Source organism: Onychostoma macrolepis, chromosome 13, assembly GCF_012432095.1.
Source record: "Onychostoma macrolepis isolate SWU-2019 chromosome 13, ASM1243209v1, whole genome shotgun sequence".
Lineage (NCBI taxonomy): Eukaryota > Metazoa > Chordata > Actinopteri > Cypriniformes > Cyprinidae > Onychostoma > Onychostoma macrolepis.
The window spans coordinates 19,621,544-19,640,421 of record NC_081167.1 but is presented as its reverse complement, the minus strand read 5'-3'; the positions used below and the strand labels follow the sequence as shown (position 1 = coordinate 19,640,421).

Below are 18,878 nucleotides of genomic sequence, written 5' to 3'. Positions count from 1 at the left end.
CTGATTGTGAGTTTGTTTCCAGTGGGAGTCAACAGAATGCTGAAGTCATGCATAGACTCAACATAATGAGCAAACTCCTGATCCTGCTGCATGATAACAGTGTGACCCGCAGGAAGGTGTCAGTCATCTGCGCCATCATCAAATCCCTCCTCGAGGAACATTTCAACACCACAGACATCAAGAGGCATGTTTATTAACTTTGATAGGCTCTTTTAAATTGAAAAAAATTGTTGCATTATTGATTATCAGACAATTTTGGGAAAATCGCCAAAGATTTAAGACACTGAATTAATAATGCTTATTCACTCAAGTGTGATTTCTTGACATTCCTGTTTGTTCAATCAGGCTTGGACTCTTCTTAGTTCATAGTCTTTTGCCTCCGACTTTGAACGAGAAAAGCACTTTCACTGATTTGGATTTTGATGATCAATCACAAGGTACAAATTTTTGCAATAAACATTCACTTGTTTACGATTTTAGATTTGTGCTCTGTTCCAAAAGCTTGAAACTTTTGAGGGAAGCGCACTCCTTACATGCTCTTTAAACTCTTTGTGGCTCTAGGCTGGAGTCAGACTCCTGGGAGATCAGTTTGGATCAGGAACCAGTTGCTCTCTATGCTGTCTTCTCTAATCATCTCAAACACTTCAAGCATGTGAGTCAAGTTTAGCAATCTAACAACACAGTCTTGCTCTCTTTATTCTTGTTTCTATGAACCCACTGACAAATAATTTAATCCTGTGTTTCTTAAATGACAGTAAACAGGAAGAGGTATTCTTCGCATTGGGATCCGATTGGTTCCTCCTGTTCTTACAGGGCCACATCCACACCAGTACAGTGCTGCTGGTGCTCACACTGCTTACTCACTTCCTATCATATCCAAACATCCTGGCCAAATTCAGAGAGGGTGTGTCACCAGGAACATTAGTAGAGACCATGGATATGCCCACCAATATCACAGGTAATTCCAGATGAAATTGCAAAAAGTACCGTCATTGTGATTGGTATATACAGCACTGCAACAATTTACAATAATGTAACAAAATTGATTTTTGATTTGTTTTAGATAATTTGAAGTCTCGCTCATGGTCGTTTGAATGTTTGAGCTGTATCTGTCGGGGGTTTGATGTTCTGCAGAAGCTTATTGTCAAGCACATCCACCTGCCTCAAGTTTATGGAGCTCTCGCTGCACTGCTTATAGGAAAATCTGATTTCCAGGTTCCTGCTGGGCAGTTAGAGGTCACATTACCTAATTGTCTGATATGTCATATTGTATCTGCATGTATATTTCATGGTTGTGATGAATTATGAGAAAGTTTATACTATGCTTTGTCTTTTGGATGGCAGGTGGATGTTGACATGATGCTTCAGAATTTGATTGACAGCTGCAGTGATGGATCTGAGGGCGTTCAACTATGTGCAGATGCTGCTTGTGTTCTTTTAGAGTTGGTTAAAGTTATCATTACCAAGGTAAGTGTGTCTAAATTACTGTGGTTATTTTTAAGTCAAAGTCAACTCTGGTTGTAGTAAATAGTGCTATATAAATAACATTGCCATTGCCATATACTTTTAGAGATAACATTCAGATTTTATAGAAGTTGGAATTGGATAGCATTTAAAACAAAATAAGGGATTGCACCACCTAGTGCTCAAAAAAGGCAATACTGTAATAGACAGACAGTTGCATGTCTGCTGGATGTAATCTTGTACATATTCTTTAAGAGGCAGTTAACATGATTACAGTCACTTATTGGAAACAGGTTGCATAATCTAGTTACATACAGGCATTATCTGTGTCGCCACAGTCATTGATGCAAGACCAGTAAAACCAGATTTCCTCAGGTTGTGTATTTGTATTATTCTAAAAAGCCTGTAGCAGGAAGTGCAGATGGCTGGGAAGTTCATTACCCGGGTAGTGTGATGCAGTTTCTCTGCCTGGTGAACAGTTTGTTTCCTCAAGATCCTCTCTGGACCTCCCCTGATTTTCTTACTTCACTGGCCAGTGCTGTTTTCCCCTTTGAAACCCCAGAGGTGAGACTTTTGGGGACTGTACCTTTTTCTATGCAATTTAAAAATATACCCAAGAGACATTTTCTTGCTTCGTAGGCAAGCAGTTTACAGAAGTGATATTCTGCTTCTCATACAGAGCTCTACAGGTGTCCAGGATATCAAAGAAAGTGGCGAAGTAGTGGGGGAGCCCCCCTTGCTCCGTCCCTCCCACCCAGGCAGGAAGCAGGTGTGTGACTTCATCCGCATCCTCTTGATGGACAGCCTCATTAACATTCCTGTCAAAGATGGTTTTCATCCTTTAATACAACTGCTAGAGGTAAGGGATGAAAAATATTAACATTTTAATAATTCAAATAACGCTTCTTTTTTTTTTTTTACAATATTGTTTATCTATAATTCATTAAGCATTCTATATACATTAATGTTGTTAATACTAATAACAATACTAAATAATGTCATAACATAAATTACAATTATAAGTTACTTAATATTATTTATGAATTATAATGTATTTATTTTTTAATTTTAATAATTATAATAAACACTATACTGTTAGTTTTTTAAGTACTGTTTAATAATAAAAGGAACTGCTATTGCAATGCAGTCACATCTGAGCTGTTAAAGCAGCATCTGATGTTGTGTATAATATTTTTCCTCCATAAGGTGCCACTCTTTGCTCAGTTTTGACGATGAGATGCACATTACAGCTCACTGGGGGATGATATCCAGCAGTTTATACAGTCAAGCCAGTAGTGCTTTTGTGGACTGTAGTGAAGACCTTTTTTACTCAGAAATATTTTAACATTCTGAATGTTTTGTGTTTAGTTTTCCCCAGATGGTGCCTGTCAAGAGCAAAGGCAGAGCTTTCAGACTGAACTCCTGGAGTTTGTGATGGACATCATCCACATGACAGGACAGGAAGCGGGCCAGTCTACTCACGTGACCAGAGATGGTAAAATATATCAGACACCATATAAAACTTCGTTAAATTAATTTGTTGAATGTCAGAAATTGATTTGGTCTTTTTGGATGAAATTATATTGTAAAAAATAAGCAGGGTTTTAAGGATGCTTTTATACCACTCACATGTCCCGCTGTATTCTCCCTAGATCCATCCAGGACCAAGCAGGAAAGAAAAACTGCTGTTTTGTTTGAGAATGTGGCATTCTTCAGTAAAATGCTAGTGGAAAAACTCTACTCTGGAATGTTTGTGGTGGAACCAGAGAACCTCCTGGTCTTCATGGCTGAACAGATAGCAGTGGTGAGTTTATCTTCTCATTTCTCCAATATACTGTATTACTGTTTCAAGCCCAGACAAACCCATATTTACACTGCATGTTTGTATTGACATCAGGCACTGGAGAGAGGTCATGGTCATCGGGAAATAACGGTTGGCGTTCTGTATAAAAACTTGAACCGAGCCCTACTTTACTTCCTGTCTCGACCCAGACAGACTCCAGCTGAGCAGGAACTCATTATTCAAACAATTCGCGTGTTACAGCAGCACTGGGATGTGATCATGGCAACATACAATGCCAATGTCCACTTCATCAGCTGTCTCATGCACTGCCTCGTTCTTATCCGCTCTGGCAGGTGGGTTTCATTGTTAGTGATAGTGGCACTTTTCACTAACAGGTTACACTTTGTTGTATTAAAAAGCACAAATCCAACATGTCATTGGTTATTGAATGAAAAATGATTTGCAACCCTAAAATTATTATTATTTTTTATTAATAAATAAATAAAATCAAGTGTTTAACATTAGTTAGACTGTGTTTTCCAATATTGCAATAGCAGAATTGCAAAATCTCATAAAAAGATGTAACATAACATCTTGTTTAATATAATTATTTGTAATATAATTAGTATAATTCACCATTTTCCTAGATTCTAAATGAAAATAATAATAAAAAAAAAAAATTGCTGTCTTTTAGCTTTGTTGAAGGGTTTGGATGTGAAGTCCATAAAAAACCCACAAGAAACATCTGGAGGCATATTTTCCCACACAAGAACAGCCAAGTGATATCGCAGACCAAAGTCATAGATTCAGCAGAAGGTCTGTTTTTATTTTTTATTCTGTATATATTTACTTTTTTTTTTTTTTCCTGTCTGCCAAGGCACACAAGTAAAATTAAATGCTTTGAATATGGTTGTGATCCTTGTAGTGGAGTCAGAGCTGATGCTGCTTGTGGAAAGCACCTGGAGCAGAGTCATGCGGGAACGAAGACAGGCGCTAGAGGAGGCCTATAAAATTGACCTGTCTGCTAAGCCGGGCAGCAAGGAGGGCCAGGTTTCTATGGGTGATGTGAGCCCTCTGTGGGAAGAGACGTCCATGAAAGCTTGGCAGCTCTTTATAGGTCAGTCACTGCTTGTCTGTCAACATTTGAGATTACTGTCAGCCACCTTATTTTGATCCTCTTGCTTTAGGTTTGGTTGTATTTGACTGACATAAAGGAGGATATTTGAGGTGGATATTAATAATACACTGTATGTTGCAAAATTAGAAGATGATTTTCATATTTTAAAATTTTTCTTTCAGACTCTCAGAAGAAAAAAGCAAACAATGGTCACCAGAAGAGGGCAGGACTTCTCAGCAGTGCGTTCCAATCTGTGCAGAAGAGGTTTGGGAAGGATCCAGTCGGCACTCCTGAGGTAGGACAGCCTAGTTGTTTTTAACACATTTTCTGTTATATTCCAGTGCCTTGATGTGATGCATGCCTAGAACCACTTTGCTGAGTGTACTGTACTCTATTGAATGATATTATGGACAGGCAGGAAGTCACTGGTTTAGTCAATGAGAATTCCTTCACAGGTGCACTCTCTCCATCCCAATGTCACCACAACCGGAAGCCGCCACCTACCCCGTCTCAATCCTGTCTCTAAATCAATTTGGATTATTACAGCTGAATACACCTCAGTGGGCAATGTAATTGATATTTGTTAATTTTTTCCATGGGAACACTCACTAGAACATTGCGTTTGCTGTTGAAGGTTAAAGACGCTGTTATTGTTGTTTTTCCCCCCCGAAACGCGGCCCACATCATTAGTTCCCACCGCTGAAGACGTCGCCATCTGGAAAAGGATGCACAGAGATATTACTCAGGCACAAGGGCATGAAATTGCTGTTTCTTTGCAACTGCTGCTATCTCCGTCTCCGCCTCAGAAACAGGGGGCGGTAATTATAGGCAGTCCCGATCCGATGAAAACATTCATTTTGTGTTACTCTGTATCATATCAGCTTGTGACAGCCTATCAGCTGTCTTGATGAATTGTCCTCCTCAGAAACGTGCTGCTTGAAATTTGCTGAGAGTTTTGTGGATTTTGAATTTCTCCTGGAAAGTCGTCATAAACACATCATGAGGTGCACACAATCGTCAGATCGTACTTTAGTTCTTTCAAGTTTTGATAAAAAGTTAACCTTAGCTCATGGAAGAAATTCAGTTGAGAAAGATTTATCTAAATGATTAGCTGTGTTAGTTGCTCAAATAATAGCCATTGTAATTTTTGGTCCAAATGCAGAAAATGCCAATAGACAGTATTATAAACATTCAGAAATATTCATACGCTACATTGAAATATTCTGAATATGAAACTATTTCCCTATTTTATGAAATTGTGAATAAGTTGCAACAAGATATGACTTCAGAATGGGATTTTACTTTTTTTTCCCCCATATATGTTCGTATTGTTATTTGAAATGCAAATTGTTCACATATGTGACCCTGGAGGACAAAACCAGTCTTAAGTGTAAATACGTCAAGCTGAATAAATAAGCATTCCATTGATGTATGGTTTGTTAGGATCGGACAATATTTGGCCGGTATACAACTATTTGAAAATCTGGAATCTGAGGGTGCAAAAGAATCTAAATATTGAGAAAATCGCCTTTAAAGTTGTCCAAATGAAGTTCTTAGCAATGCATATTACTAATCAAAAAATAAGTTTTGATACATTTACAGTAAGAAATTTACAAAATATCTTCATGGAACATGATCTTTACTTAATATCCTAATGATTTTTGGCATTAAAAAAAAATACAATGTATTTTTGGCTATTGCTACAAATATACCCCAGCGACTTAAGACTGGTTTTGTGGTCCAGGGTCACATATTATACAGTTTGCACCTAATGTGGAACAAGCTGTCACTTTTTTTTCTTTTTCTTTTTTGAGAAGTCATATTTATATGGCCCTTGCAATGTACGCTTTTTTTCTAATTTCACTTGATAGTACTGTGAAAAATAATTAGGAATATTAGTTTTACCTATCTCATTTCTCCCTGCATAGAGGAAAACCTTAGTAAAAAGAAAACTTATGTAAAAAGTGGCCTTAAAAAAACTGTATTCACAGGTTAATTGTCTTTTTAATTGATGATGTTGACCATAGTTACTTGTACTAGTTATTTGTTACTATTACATCATTTTTGTCTAATGGGAGCTAAATCAATTTCAGCATTTTAAAACGTTTATTTAGCACACACAGTCTAATCCAGTTGCCTGTACACCAGAGAACCTACCCTTACAGAACGGCACAGGGCAAACTTTCCTCTGGATTCATTTCAGATATATGCCACAGACTAATTATATCTTCATAATGGAAAGATAATTAACATAGCTAATGATCAAGTTAAGTTTATTACACATTCACCAACAGCCTAAAATGAAGCTGACATTATGTTATGTTATCATCAAAGGTAGTCTTTTTCTGTGGAAAGTAATTAAAATGGAAATCAGTGTGATGTTAATTGCAGAGGGGATGCTGTTTAATGTGGCACGCGTACAAGGCCAATAAGTTTGCTGTTTGGGTAAATGGAGTAATTAATGCTATATATTACTTATGATTCTCTAAATAAAAGAATACGATTAGGCGATGATTCAGTGTTTATCTGTCAACACAGGGCCGTAATTACTCCTGTGAACTCCTTTGTAACACTTCTTAATCCCGCCATCCATTTAGCGCACACAAATGCACAATTTTCTTTTTTTTCAAGTTTTATAACTTGTCACTGTTTTTCTTTCTAAGTACCCAAATTACATTTTTCCTGAATTTTGGTTGGATTTTCTCATTTTGTTATGGCATACAAAGCAGCGATGTGTATGTAGGTGAAACAAGTAGTCTGAGTTACTACTGTAAGTAAAGCTACAAAATAAATAACTATTTTATTGCAATCCTAATGAAATATTAATGTTTTTAGATTTTTTTGAAATGCTGTTTTCCTGTTTACCTGCAGAAATCCTTTTCACACTGTCTGTAGAAAATTGTGAAAATTTTCAAGTTTTATTATTTTACAACAGATGATTTGATTTGCTGCGTTTGACACTAATAACAGGGAAAATAATTTAATTTCTACAAATTGATCAAAATGTATTGTTCATATCTATTCATCGACCTCAAGTCAAAAAAGCCGAATTATGTCCACTGTTATTTAAAACAAAACACAAAATGGTCAGATATGATTTTTAGAAAAACATTTTTATGCAGTTACACCTTTTACTAATTTTAGATTTATCTTGTGCCTTCATAATTCATATTTGTCTCAGTTTGAGCTATAGCAGTGCTGGATTCAGTGCTCTTACGGTTCACCTCTAGTCTCTGAACTGCAGTCAGTGTGGCTGTTGGGCCGGCTCCATGAGGACACCACTGTGATGATTGGTTTAATGAGCCTTTAAGTAAATCTGGATATGAGCAGGTCGGTGGTGAAGTACACAGGCTTCCTGAAGGGCTAATGCCTATCAGTACAATAAATCAGCAGGACACAGAGCATGGCGCAGGGCCAGCAGCCACCTCACACTGCGCTTATATTATACTTTAAGTTAATTAGAGCACACTGAGGACTATTGGAGACAGCTTTATTGTATGGTTAAATAGCCACTAGCTTGTTTTTCCCACATGAATGCAATTTGCGAAATGTTATTGTAACTGTGTGCAAACCTAATAGCTACAGAGGACCGTTTATATACATATAACTGTCTGCTTGTTCACCTTCATAATGTACCTTCATGTGTGCGCATGTCATGTGTGTTTGTTTCCATTAGGGGTTCATCTTAGACATGGAAGGACACTGGCAAACTTGTGAGACCATATTTGACAGCATGTTGAGGAGTCACGCACAGGTTTGTTTGTTTTTTTAACCATTAATACTTATAATGCTGTGCCCCAGGAATCCAACAAAAAAAAATTGGTTGATTTGCTTTTGTGTTTTGTGTAGATGATGCACAGTGAGAATGATCGTATGGCTGTTCAGTGGCTAAGAATAGAGGAAGACTTGCTTAGAGAGAGGGGTCTCTTCGGCCCTGGTCCAGGAGTCTTCCTCAAGCGAGGCTGGGTGCAGAACACCGCAGAGGGGCGCAACCGAACACGATCCAGAATTCGCAGAACGCAGCTACGTCTATCCAAAAGGGTGAGCTATTTTCACCGTACATAAAAAGAATCATTTCTGACTGAAGAATATTGATAGCATAATACTCTGTGCTTTAAATAAAATGAAAATGCAGGTTTTAATTTGTATTATTATTATTATTATTATTATTATTATTATTTCTTTTAAACTATTTTTCCAATCACTGTTGTTTAATCTTCAAATGCAGGTTTTATTTTTATTCATTTTAATTTATAACAATAAATATACAAACATTTATCAAAATTTTATCAATTCCAGTTCTATTCTGTTAAATATATATGTTTTTTACTTTAAATAGATGCCAACACTGACTTCAGGCCTCATTCAGAAGAATTTTGTTGAAGAAAGCAAAAGAGCCGCAGAAGATATTGAGGCTGATTCAGGTATCTCACTTTTCTTGTCAGTTTTATCATCAGTGTTGTAACATGTTTAATATTGTGCAGCAACAGCTTTATCTGCATATTTCTTTAAAAATGCATATTTTATGTGTGTCCCAGACCCCAGGATCCTGTGCGAGGCAAGCCGGGAGGTTGAGGAGGAGCACGGTTTAGACTGTCAGCATTTGACCTTTTTCCCTGTCTTGAATGAGGCTTCACCTCTACCCGAGGATTTCTCAGAGCAGTGCATGGATACTCAACTCATACTGAAGGAGCTGGAACCCACCGAAGAGGTGAGAGTGACCCATATTCACCTGGAGCCACATTCCTTTGGTACAGAAAACACATTCTCGTGTGGACAGCTGTAGTGTGTGTGTGTGTGTGTGTGTGTGTGTGTGTGTGTGTGCTGAGCCTGACAGCACTCTTCAGCATTAACAGGGCCTAGAGTGGCTGACAGAAGTATTAATAAGGAACAGTAGGGGGTGATGTCTGCTGTCTTGTATTCATTCAGTCGGTGGTGTGTCCTGCTGTGCTGTGTGTCAGCCGAATTGCCCTCTCCATACTTATTAATATAGAAATGCACACGCTTAACGCAGCCTACGCCTCAATTCCAGAGCCAATGTGATGACTGTAATTTACAGGCACCATGTCTACAGAGGCTTAGCTTTTCATTATTGCTCAAACAGGAAATAACTTCAAAGATGCAGTATTACGTGTTGTTAATTATTGCATTTATATGGAGCCGAGATGTGGCGGTTGGTGCTCAAGTGGGCAATGTGAGTTCGAATCCAGTTTATATAATTTCCCAATCCTCCTTTTACCCAGAATTTAATAATAATAATAATAATAATAATAATAACAATAGGGTTCAAAATCCATTTTTGCACCCTTCAACTGCCAAACTACACACAAAGATATGGAGCATATATATATAATAATAATAATAATAATAATAATAATAATAATTATTATTGTTGTTGTTATATAGATGCCCCACACTATCTGTGTGTGTAGTTTGGCAGTTGAAGGGTTCAAAAAAGTAAATTTGTTTAAAAATATAATATAATATAATATCATTTCAGTGAATAAATAAGAATAGTAGGCATTTAAATAATCATTAACTGGCTACCTTTGGTTTCAGTCATGGCCATAGTTTGTGACAGAAATGATGGCTGGTGCATATGTAATATTTTTCTGACATGAACTATCACCGAGCACTCTTAAAAACATCCTCTAGCAAGGTGTAATATGTCGTTGTTGTAAATCCCCAAGACCAGACAGAATTAGGACTGACTCAGGTCAAGGCTGATTCTGTTTTATAGCTCCGTTTGAAACCAAAACCCCACCAGGTGGACCATATATTTAAACAGGGCCTTAATCAATTAGCGTGTTGCTATTGTTGCTGTGTCATTGATTAATTCTGGTAATAAACAGTGGGGCCCTCTCTCTGCGCTGGAGAGGGGGCGCTTGCATGGAGAGGAGGCTCTGATTTGATTTGTATTAATTGTGGAGCGGCTGGCAGTACGGCTGGACCCCATATGTTTTGGGGACGCGGATCCCTGGAGCCCAGAGTCGTGGTGACTCAGGGCTGAGGCCAGGTGCAGCTGCTTGGTGTGAAATGAAGGGAGACAATACAATTAGCCGTGCATAATCGAGAGGTTTCGTGCGAACTCCGCCTGCGGAAGATTGGCCCCGTTTCACAAACACCCCATCCATTCAGCATCTTGCCTTTTTCTCCCTTTAGTTTTTGTCTCTCCACCGTGTTGTTTAGATAATGAAGTGGTAACAGTGATCAATCAAGACCGGGGCAGCGCTTCTTTGACACGTTAGCCCCAGGGCACAATTCAGAAGGCAGGCTGCAGTGACACTTCGTACAACTGTTGAAAACTTGGCTTGACATTGTGTTTACTCATTCATTGAATTTGGCAGCATGTAAAACAAATTACAGCTTTATTTTAAACAGTTCAATGCACAATACAGATTCCTGTATGAGCTACTTGATACCCATGCTGTCTGCTGTAATGTGTCCATACCTCAGGTCAAAGCTAAACACTGCGTGGTGGTCGTCAGTGGTCATGTGCTGAATGAAGGAGTCCTGTTGTTTGGCAAAGCTGACCTCTACGTATGCGAGGGCTTCACGTTGACCTCCACAGGAGATGTATGCTGTAGAATCCATCATCAGACCAAGTAAAGCTACTGTTTTCTCTCTGCGTAACTCTCTACTTATACACTACTGTTCAAATGTTTGGGGTTGGTGAGGTTTTTCTAAATGTTTTTGAAAGAGGTCACTTATGCTCACCAAGGTTGCATTTATTTGATCAGTAAAAACTGTGAAATATTATTATAAATAAAAAACAGATTTTTATTTATTTAGGTAATTTGTTTCTTTGATTGGAAAGCTGAATGTTCAACAGCCATTACTAAAGTGTTCAGTGACACATGATCCTTGTATCGTCGTATCATCAGTATGCTGATTTGGTGCTCAATAAATATTTATTAATAAGACAGTTTCTGCTTGATATTTTTGTGGAAACCATGATACATTTTTCACGTTTCTTTTATAAGCAGAAGGTTCAAAAGAACAGCATTTGTTTGAAATAGAAATACTTTACTGTAACATTATAAACATCTTTATTGTCACTTTTGATCAATTTAATGCATCCTTCCTCAAAAGTATTAATTCATTAAACAAAACAAAAAAATCTTAATGAGAATCTTTTAAATAGTAGTGTGTATTTATTTTTATAAGACTTAGACACATAAGAAACAAATAAGGTTTTGTAGTTTTTAAATATTTCATTGTGTATATAATTATGTGATAATTAGTTATTTTATTATTAAAAGACTGTAAAGAAAAAGATAACATTAAGTTTACTGAGATGGAACAGCTTTGTTTTATTTATTTTTTTATACAGATTTAACAGCATCTTAAATTTTCTGTACTTATTATAGTGTGAGAGACTCATATATTTGCAGCATGATGAATAAAGAGAAAAACTCAGTGAGTCCAAACTGCAAACGCTGGTCATATGATGACATCAAAGAGGCTAATTTCATGCGCTTTCTGCTTGAGGTGAGATTCACAGAGCCCACAGTCATTTAGTTTTTTTAATTCATATATTTTATATTTAACTATTTATTCTATTCTCTTATATTTGTTTATCATGCTTGTTAGTTTAATTGTTATTTATATTTCTCAATGACACTAGGACAACGCTCTGGAAATATTCTTAAAGAACGGAACTTCTGTTTTCCTGGTATTCTTCAACAATGATCACGTCAATGCATATAAAAGGTAAAACGAGAAAATGCTTGTGCTTCAGGCAGGCAAAGAACTGTGTGTGAGGTGACACCGACTAAATTGATTTATCTTGATTTTTTTTCTAGGCTGTGCTCTGTGGTCTCCTCATTAAAGGGAAGGGGAGAGACTGTACTTAATGCGAGGTGAGGTAATCTGCCCGATAACGCAGACAGCTGCCATTTCAGTTAGAGAGACTGTGATGCTTTTATATTGCAACAGAGTTTTGTGGTTTCAAAGTTTCCAGAAAACACATTCTCTTATGTGAGCGATTAACTATTGACAGGAAGACTCTCAATCCCCTAAACAATATCCCGGCACTACACTGAAACTTCAATTACTGCATCTTCAGCACTTCCTACCAATTAAAACGGCCTCAGTAACTTTTCAAAGTCATCAGCAGCCAGTACAGCTCACAATTTTATAGTTGTTAATTGTCTGCAAGGGTGCCATAAGCTTACTACCTATTCGTTATTTCAGATGTTGTTTTGGTTCAAATTATCATTCCTTAACTCACCATTTCAATTTCTGCTCAATTTAGTTTTATCATGTTTAGTTCCCCTGACTTTTTGACATGATGAAGAGGGAATGGACTTAATATTGATTGTTTCCCATCGGCTTCAAATCCAAAGTTGTTTTCCTACAATAAGAAATACACAGTAATTTGATGCATATATTTTTTAATGATACTATACAGATTACAGATCCAGGAACCCCTTGGTTGATAGAGAGATTAATGTATATACATATTTAAATATTTGTTGTTGATGTGCAAATTCATGTATTTGTACATTTTAATTCTATAGAAAACGTTTAATTTGGGAGGCACAATGAAACAGCTTGAACTTTAACTTTATAACTTTAGCCTTAGTTGAAGTTAACTTTGTCATAGTTTTGTTTGACACACATTTTGTCCCTATGAAAATGAGCTTGAGATCCAACAATATTTGGTGAACCTCCTGCAAAACCTGCTGTTTAGTTCCTAAGAGTACAGGAGGAGATTTAAATGTTGAGTCATTATGTATAAAGGTTATTCATAAAAGACGATGTGTTGGTATCTCCGACAGGTCTGGCTTGTCCTTTTTGAAAACTTGGAGGTGAGCTAGTAGTCTGCTGCCGCCAATTTTCTTGATTACCTCGAGCTACAGAGTTCGGCGAGATCAGCCCTAAAAATTATTCTTTCTTTGCGACCTCTCAAGCATCTTTTTCCTTCTGCACCTCTCTTGACAAGGATGGCACAAATCTCTCTCTCTCACCAAAAACAGATTTCCCATTGTCTTTACAGAGTCAGAGTCTTTGCCATCTCGCTGTGTGTAGGAAACAGGGTTGCGTTTGGTGTTCAGCTTCGTCAGGTTGGGCAACGCATTTATGCATTCCGGTATCTGTGTGAACAAGTTATCAAAAAGTCCCAGCTCTGTCAGGTTTGTTAGGGTGGCCAAGGTGGGAGGGAGGGCGTTTAGACGATTCATACCCAAGTTGAGAACCTGGAGGTTTCTCAGACTTCCTATGTCAGGCGATAAACCGGCAGAGTCCAGATTGTTGTTGCAGAGGTTGAGGTAGAGCAGAGATCCCAGGAGTCCAATGCTTTCGGGCAGTTGTTCGATTTGGTTGCTGTGAAGGTCTAACCAACGCAGTCCACTGAGCTGGCCAATGAATTCTGGGATTATTTTCAATTTGTTGCGGCTCAGGTCAAGTTCCTCTATGTTTCTTAACTTTAGAAGGCATTTGGGAAACGTGGCGATGCCTACGTTGCTCAGATCAAGTCGTAGTTTGCCATCTGGAGTTACTCTGAGAGCATTTTTAGCCATTTTCAAGGTGATCTTCGTACCTTTGGCTCCGCCTGCTCTCTTTCCTTTAGCCATGGAGCTGTATAGACACAGATTAATGGTTAAGCGCTTCTGAAGCATCAATTTGATTAAGTCTTAACTCAAGTCATGTAATTATTATCTCAGGACCTCGTAGCTTTAAACATGTATGACTTAATGACGGGACAGTTTAGTTGTTTGCATAGGGAAAGAGGTATCATGTATGCCCACAGGCAGTATTGGGGGGCACGGAGGTGTCGGGCCGTTTGGGGAATGAGAGGGGTGTAATGTTTACAACCGACTCACTCACCCAACTCACCCTAAAGGGATCTTTTAGGATAATGTCGTTCTCTAATTAAGGCTAATACTAGATAACAGTGTATACGGCGAGCACCCAACACATATTCTGGGAAAAGCTGTTTGTGTTCCGTCTGATTGATCCGGGGCGGCGCTAGCAATCCGTGTGACTGTGTGGAGAGAGTCAAATCAGTACTTTGATAAATGACACTGGAAAGAGATTTAAACTCGCTCCCTTCATATCTTCCCATTAAAAAGGAGGAGTGGCTGCATTGTAAGCCCTTTGGCGACTCATTAATCACATTGGTAGATGGGCTAATACGGTTCATCCTGTTTCTATTAGACCTTTTGTTTTTGAATCCGTTGCATCCGAGAGGTGCAATTACAGAGACCTGACCATCGGTGTGATCCATCTTCATGTTGTTTGTGATTCGCTGATTCTGAACCCCTCCAAACGGAGAGAAAATTGGATGGTATTGCTATATTTGTGACATATGAAATATAATTGATGCCGCGACTACATGATTTAAGACCAGAAATCGTTTGTTACCAAAATATACTTTCTAACTGATACATATGCTTTTTAAAATGTGAGTCATAGTTTAGAGTATTCACATTTTTACCAAAATTAAAATTAATAAAAAATTATTTTGCATGTTGTACCAATGATTCAATAACACTTACCATATAAATAAAACAGATTAGAGTTAATAAAGTTAGACACTCTCTCATAATTTGTCATTTTTATTGTTTTAAAAATATGATCCAAATGGCTAGTTTGAAATTATTATTTTTTGAAGAAAAAAAATATATAAATACTGTGATAAATTATTAGGCTTCAGTGTCTAACTTTGCTAGTTGTGCCACTATTTGTACCTGTATTCACCGAACTAAATCAGTCAGTAAGCACTTTTTAAAGAATATTTATATCTTTAAACATTTTATTGTTAATGTGATTTTTATTTTTTTGCCTGTGCTCGACAACTTCAGAAAGGCTAAAGGATTAAAGGTAAAAGGATTATGCAAGAGTGTGTAAAAACCATCAGTTTGCCCCAACCAGCCATTGTTACCCAGAATTCATTTCATCTCCTTTCCGGTGTGAAGGAAGACTTAAATAAGTTTTTCTTACTTACAGTTTTTAAATGAGGTCCACAACTGAATTGCTTGAGAATCAGAGGAGGATCTTCAGACTGTACTCCAAAAAGAAGCTTTGTCCTGTTTAACTTTTGTTACCAAGCAACGCTTGCGCGCGGTGCCAAGAGTTTTATTGTCCTGTGACAGGAGCGCGCACAAAAGAAAGGGGAGAAAGAAGTGTTGCAGCGCTTGTGTTTGTACACTCCCTCAGTTTACATTTCCAGAATGTTCTTTGAAGTCCAGCATGTTAATAGTTTCACCCATTAGCTACGATTGAACTTTGCATTTTTTTCTCTCTCTTGCTTTCTTTTCATTTATATATGGGAATTAGTGGTGATAAATGTTTGGGAGCAAACAAGTTTTAATAGTTACTGTGAAAATCTGATCATCCCTACGCATCCATGTCAAATCAGCTGTGATTTTGCATGTTTCGATGGCTTTCTGTAGGAACCGCACTTGTAATCTTGTAATTTACTATTGTGTGTTAAAGAGAAAATTAATTTCCAAGGTAATATGTTACTGTGTGTTTATAGTTATTTTCCAAAACCTATAGATGGCACTATTTACTCCTTTAAAGGAGGGAAAGGCATGCCTGAATAAAGTCTTAACCCTTTTTTCCACAGCAATGTATGTGTTGCTTTTGGCCCTTGTGTCTGATGAAATACGGACCCTCCTTGGTTTAAATCCATAAGCTCTTTCTATTCCTTAACCTGTTGCTATGCAACCATAGTAGACTTGGTTCGGATGACCAGTTCATAATTCTACGGTGAATTATGAACTGGTTCAAGGCACTTGATTCTGTAACTGCTAAGTACACAACACTGTTTGCATTGCATGTTAGGTGACATTGCAGTAGGTCACAGAATATTTGAAAAATAAGTTAGAAAAATATCAAAATGTTTTACTGTAAAATCTTTGAATAAAATTGGTCTTCAGTTATTTTTTTGTGTTCATACAGAAAGGCAGCAGCGGTTGAGAAGACTGCCCTAATTAAATGGCAGGTAATGTGTGAGTCTTTAACTACTGTACATACATTAACCATTAATATTTGTAATATACATCCTGCATTTACAGTGAATGGATTGAATGCCACAATATGAATATAAGCTTTCTGAAAAGTTATTTTACATTAACCCAAATGTATATTTTTTTTTTTCATTTTTTTTTTTTTTTTGTTCTTGACAGTATGTATCTTCTTTTTCCATAGAGAGGAGAAATCAGTAACTTTGAATACCTTATGCATCTAAACACGCTTGCTGGACGGACATATAATGACTTGATGCAATATCCTGTTTTTCCATGGATCATTGCTGATTATGAATCAGAGGTAAATCTAACATGTACCCAAACTGTAACTGAAAATTTTGAACTTTTGATACTGAAATTTTTTGTTTGTTTGATAATCTCATTCACCGCTTGTTAGACTCTGGATCTGTCCTGCCCTGCTACATTCAGAGATCTCTCCAAACCAATGGGAGCTCAAAATGAGAAGAGAAAAGAGAAGTTCATTCAGAGATACAATGAGGTGGAAAATAATGATGGTAAAGCGTATGAACCTTTTATATGTAACTATTCTGTAACTGAGACCTAAAAACCTATTGTTCATACAGCTGGAGTTCATGGAGTTTGTCAGTTTCACCTGCAGCCATGGAGGCTCTGGTTGTTTTTGGGGTTTTTTCTTTCCCGAAACTGAACAAAAAATCTGATTCAGTTAGCCAATAGCAACTTTAAAACACATTGGCAGAATCAGGGCTGTTATTTGGAGGAAAAAAAAAAAAAACATTCAGGGACCTGCAGGACTGAATGAAATAAACTGACTGAATATAAATGCTTTAATTTACTTAATGTCATGATTACAGGTGATCTGTCAGCTCAGTGTCATTACTGCACACACTATTCCTCAGCCATCATAGTGGCCTCGTACCTGGTGAGGATGGAGCCTTTCTCCCAGACCTTCCTCCACCTGCAGGTAAACTTCTCACCTGTTTGACCAGGCTCAATTACATCACACTACTGTTGTTACAGGGCACACAGTGCTAGAGAAACTCCAATAAATAATGCCTCTTCTTTATCAAATGAAGCACAAAATATGTCCGAGTGACAGAACTTCTATAAAATTAAATTTTTCTAAATTGAACTTACTCGATGAAATGAGCTTCATTGTTTTTGGCCTTGTTTGGGCTTGTGTGCGCTTTTTCTTTTTTCTTTCCAAAACCAAATTAGGGTATGATTTTAATATGTATGCAAATAAATTCTTTTGCGTCACTTGCGTGCAAAACCACATTTTGTTTTTAAAGAATATCTCATTTATACACATGGAACCAATTGATTAAAATAAAATGTCATGCATATTTGATAGCCGGTGTAACGTAATGCAAACATTAGGATAACACTTTGCAATGATATTTGCTTCACTTGAGCAGCTTTCCTCCGTACAGTAATATTCATAATCAGATTTGTGCCACTAACAGAATATTACTTTCATTCAATGAGGGCATTTGCTTTTACTGCAAATTACATAACTTCTCCAGAGATTTTCACCAGGACGTATAAACTCCCTTGAAAAATAAAAAGCCTGAATCAATTGCTTGAAAATGTCTCAAATCTAAGCAATTGTTTTTTGACTATGATTCATATACACACATGGGGCCGTTGTAGTGTTCTAGGCAGCCTTGCTGGTGGTGGAGCTCCCAACCTTGTGCATTAAACAAACATGTATATGATGGCATGTCTTTGAAAATTTTCTTTAGTTCTTTGATGTTTCTTTGCTCCAAATTGTGTTTTCCTTTTCACCGTGCCACTTTGCTTTTAAATAACATCAGGAAATGCACCCTTCCTAGAGTTTCAAATTTTGGTGGATTTAATCTTTTTTTTTATATATATAGGGCGGAACATTTGACGTTCCAGAGCGGATGTTTCACAGCATTCAGAACGAGTGGGAATCTGCATCTAAGGACAACATGAGTGATGTCAGAGAGCTCATTCCAGAATTTTTCTACCTCCCGGACTTTCTTGTCAACTCCAACCAATTTGACTTTGGTAATATATATCAGTATTAGCACAACAATTGAATGGAAATGGAGGGGGTTTTATATTTAAATATTTTTTTTAATTTTATTTGTAAATGGTCTGTTTCATTAGTCATTAAATGTGTGTATTGATAATACAGGTTGCATGCAGGATGGAACACCATTAGATGATGTGATTTTGCCACCGTGGGCCAAAGGAGACCCACAGGAGTTCATCAGAGCACACAGAGAGGTCAGTTTCTCTGGTCTATCAAACTCAAAATAGGCCTTAATGTGGGCCACCAGCATCACAATATCTAATTTGTCGTTAGATGCTGCTTTACTTACTCTTAGCCTATATTGTGACAGACAACGAGGGTCAGTGCAATCAGAGCACATACCAAGTTTCATGAAAACAAGTATAGAGTTAAAACAGTATCAGTGTCGTTGCACCATTCATATCCAGCTAAACTTGGTGACAGTTAAATAATTTTTGCAGCTGCTTTATTTTTTGCCTTTCTTGAGATAATAAGCACTTGTTGAGTTCATCAAGG

General features: G+C 37.3%; 2 protein-coding genes across 3 annotated transcripts in view; one reads left to right on the top strand and one right to left on the bottom strand.

Moving 5' to 3' along the window:
* The window catches only part of wdfy4 (WDFY family member 4), a 43,987-nt gene that overhangs the window by 17,935 nt on the left and 7,174 nt on the right, over positions 1–18,878 (top strand). The window contains exons 26-53 of one of the 2 annotated variants that reach the window (XM_058795838.1): positions 23–184; positions 346–437; positions 562–652; positions 756–958; positions 1,064–1,236; positions 1,345–1,467; positions 1,867–2,028; positions 2,144–2,323; positions 2,833–2,959; positions 3,117–3,268; positions 3,362–3,600; positions 3,942–4,063; positions 4,173–4,364; positions 4,547–4,659; positions 8,041–8,118; positions 8,214–8,405; positions 8,704–8,788; positions 8,903–9,075; positions 10,821–10,969; positions 11,735–11,855; positions 11,992–12,077; positions 12,170–12,226; positions 16,275–16,317; positions 16,524–16,643; positions 16,740–16,857; positions 17,176–17,285; positions 18,202–18,355; positions 18,486–18,577. In XM_058795838.1, coding sequence (XP_058651821.1) covers positions 23–184; positions 346–437; positions 562–652; positions 756–958; positions 1,064–1,236; positions 1,345–1,467; positions 1,867–2,028; positions 2,144–2,323; positions 2,833–2,959; positions 3,117–3,268; positions 3,362–3,600; positions 3,942–4,063; positions 4,173–4,364; positions 4,547–4,659; positions 8,041–8,118; positions 8,214–8,405; positions 8,704–8,788; positions 8,903–9,075; positions 10,821–10,969; positions 11,735–11,855; positions 11,992–12,077; positions 12,170–12,226; positions 16,275–16,317; positions 16,524–16,643; positions 16,740–16,857; positions 17,176–17,285; positions 18,202–18,355; positions 18,486–18,577 — 3,709 coding nt within the window. Of the gene's footprint in view, positions 1–22; positions 185–345; positions 438–561; positions 653–755; positions 959–1,063; positions 1,237–1,344; positions 1,468–1,866; positions 2,029–2,143; positions 2,324–2,832; positions 2,960–3,116; positions 3,269–3,361; positions 3,601–3,941; positions 4,064–4,172; positions 4,365–4,546; positions 4,660–8,040; positions 8,119–8,213; positions 8,406–8,703; positions 8,789–8,902; positions 9,076–10,820; positions 10,970–11,734; positions 11,856–11,991; positions 12,078–12,169; positions 12,227–16,274; positions 16,318–16,523; positions 16,644–16,739; positions 16,858–17,175; positions 17,286–18,201; positions 18,356–18,485; positions 18,578–18,878 lie in introns of those variants that run through there. The other variant, XR_009273927.1, reaches the window with a different exon arrangement.
* Positions 13,148–16,264, bottom strand: lrrc18a (leucine rich repeat containing 18a). The gene has a single exon (XM_058795849.1). It carries the CDS (start codon positions 13,985–13,987, stop codon positions 13,247–13,249), a length of 741 nt encoding a protein of 246 aa, XP_058651832.1. The 5' UTR covers positions 13,988–16,264; the 3' UTR covers positions 13,148–13,246.

Excerpts from the sequence above, each read along its gene's own strand:
- lrrc18a (XM_058795849.1), bottom strand. The coding sequence starts at position 13,987 with ATGCTTCAGAAGCGCTTAACCATTAATCTGTGTCTATACAGCTCCATG.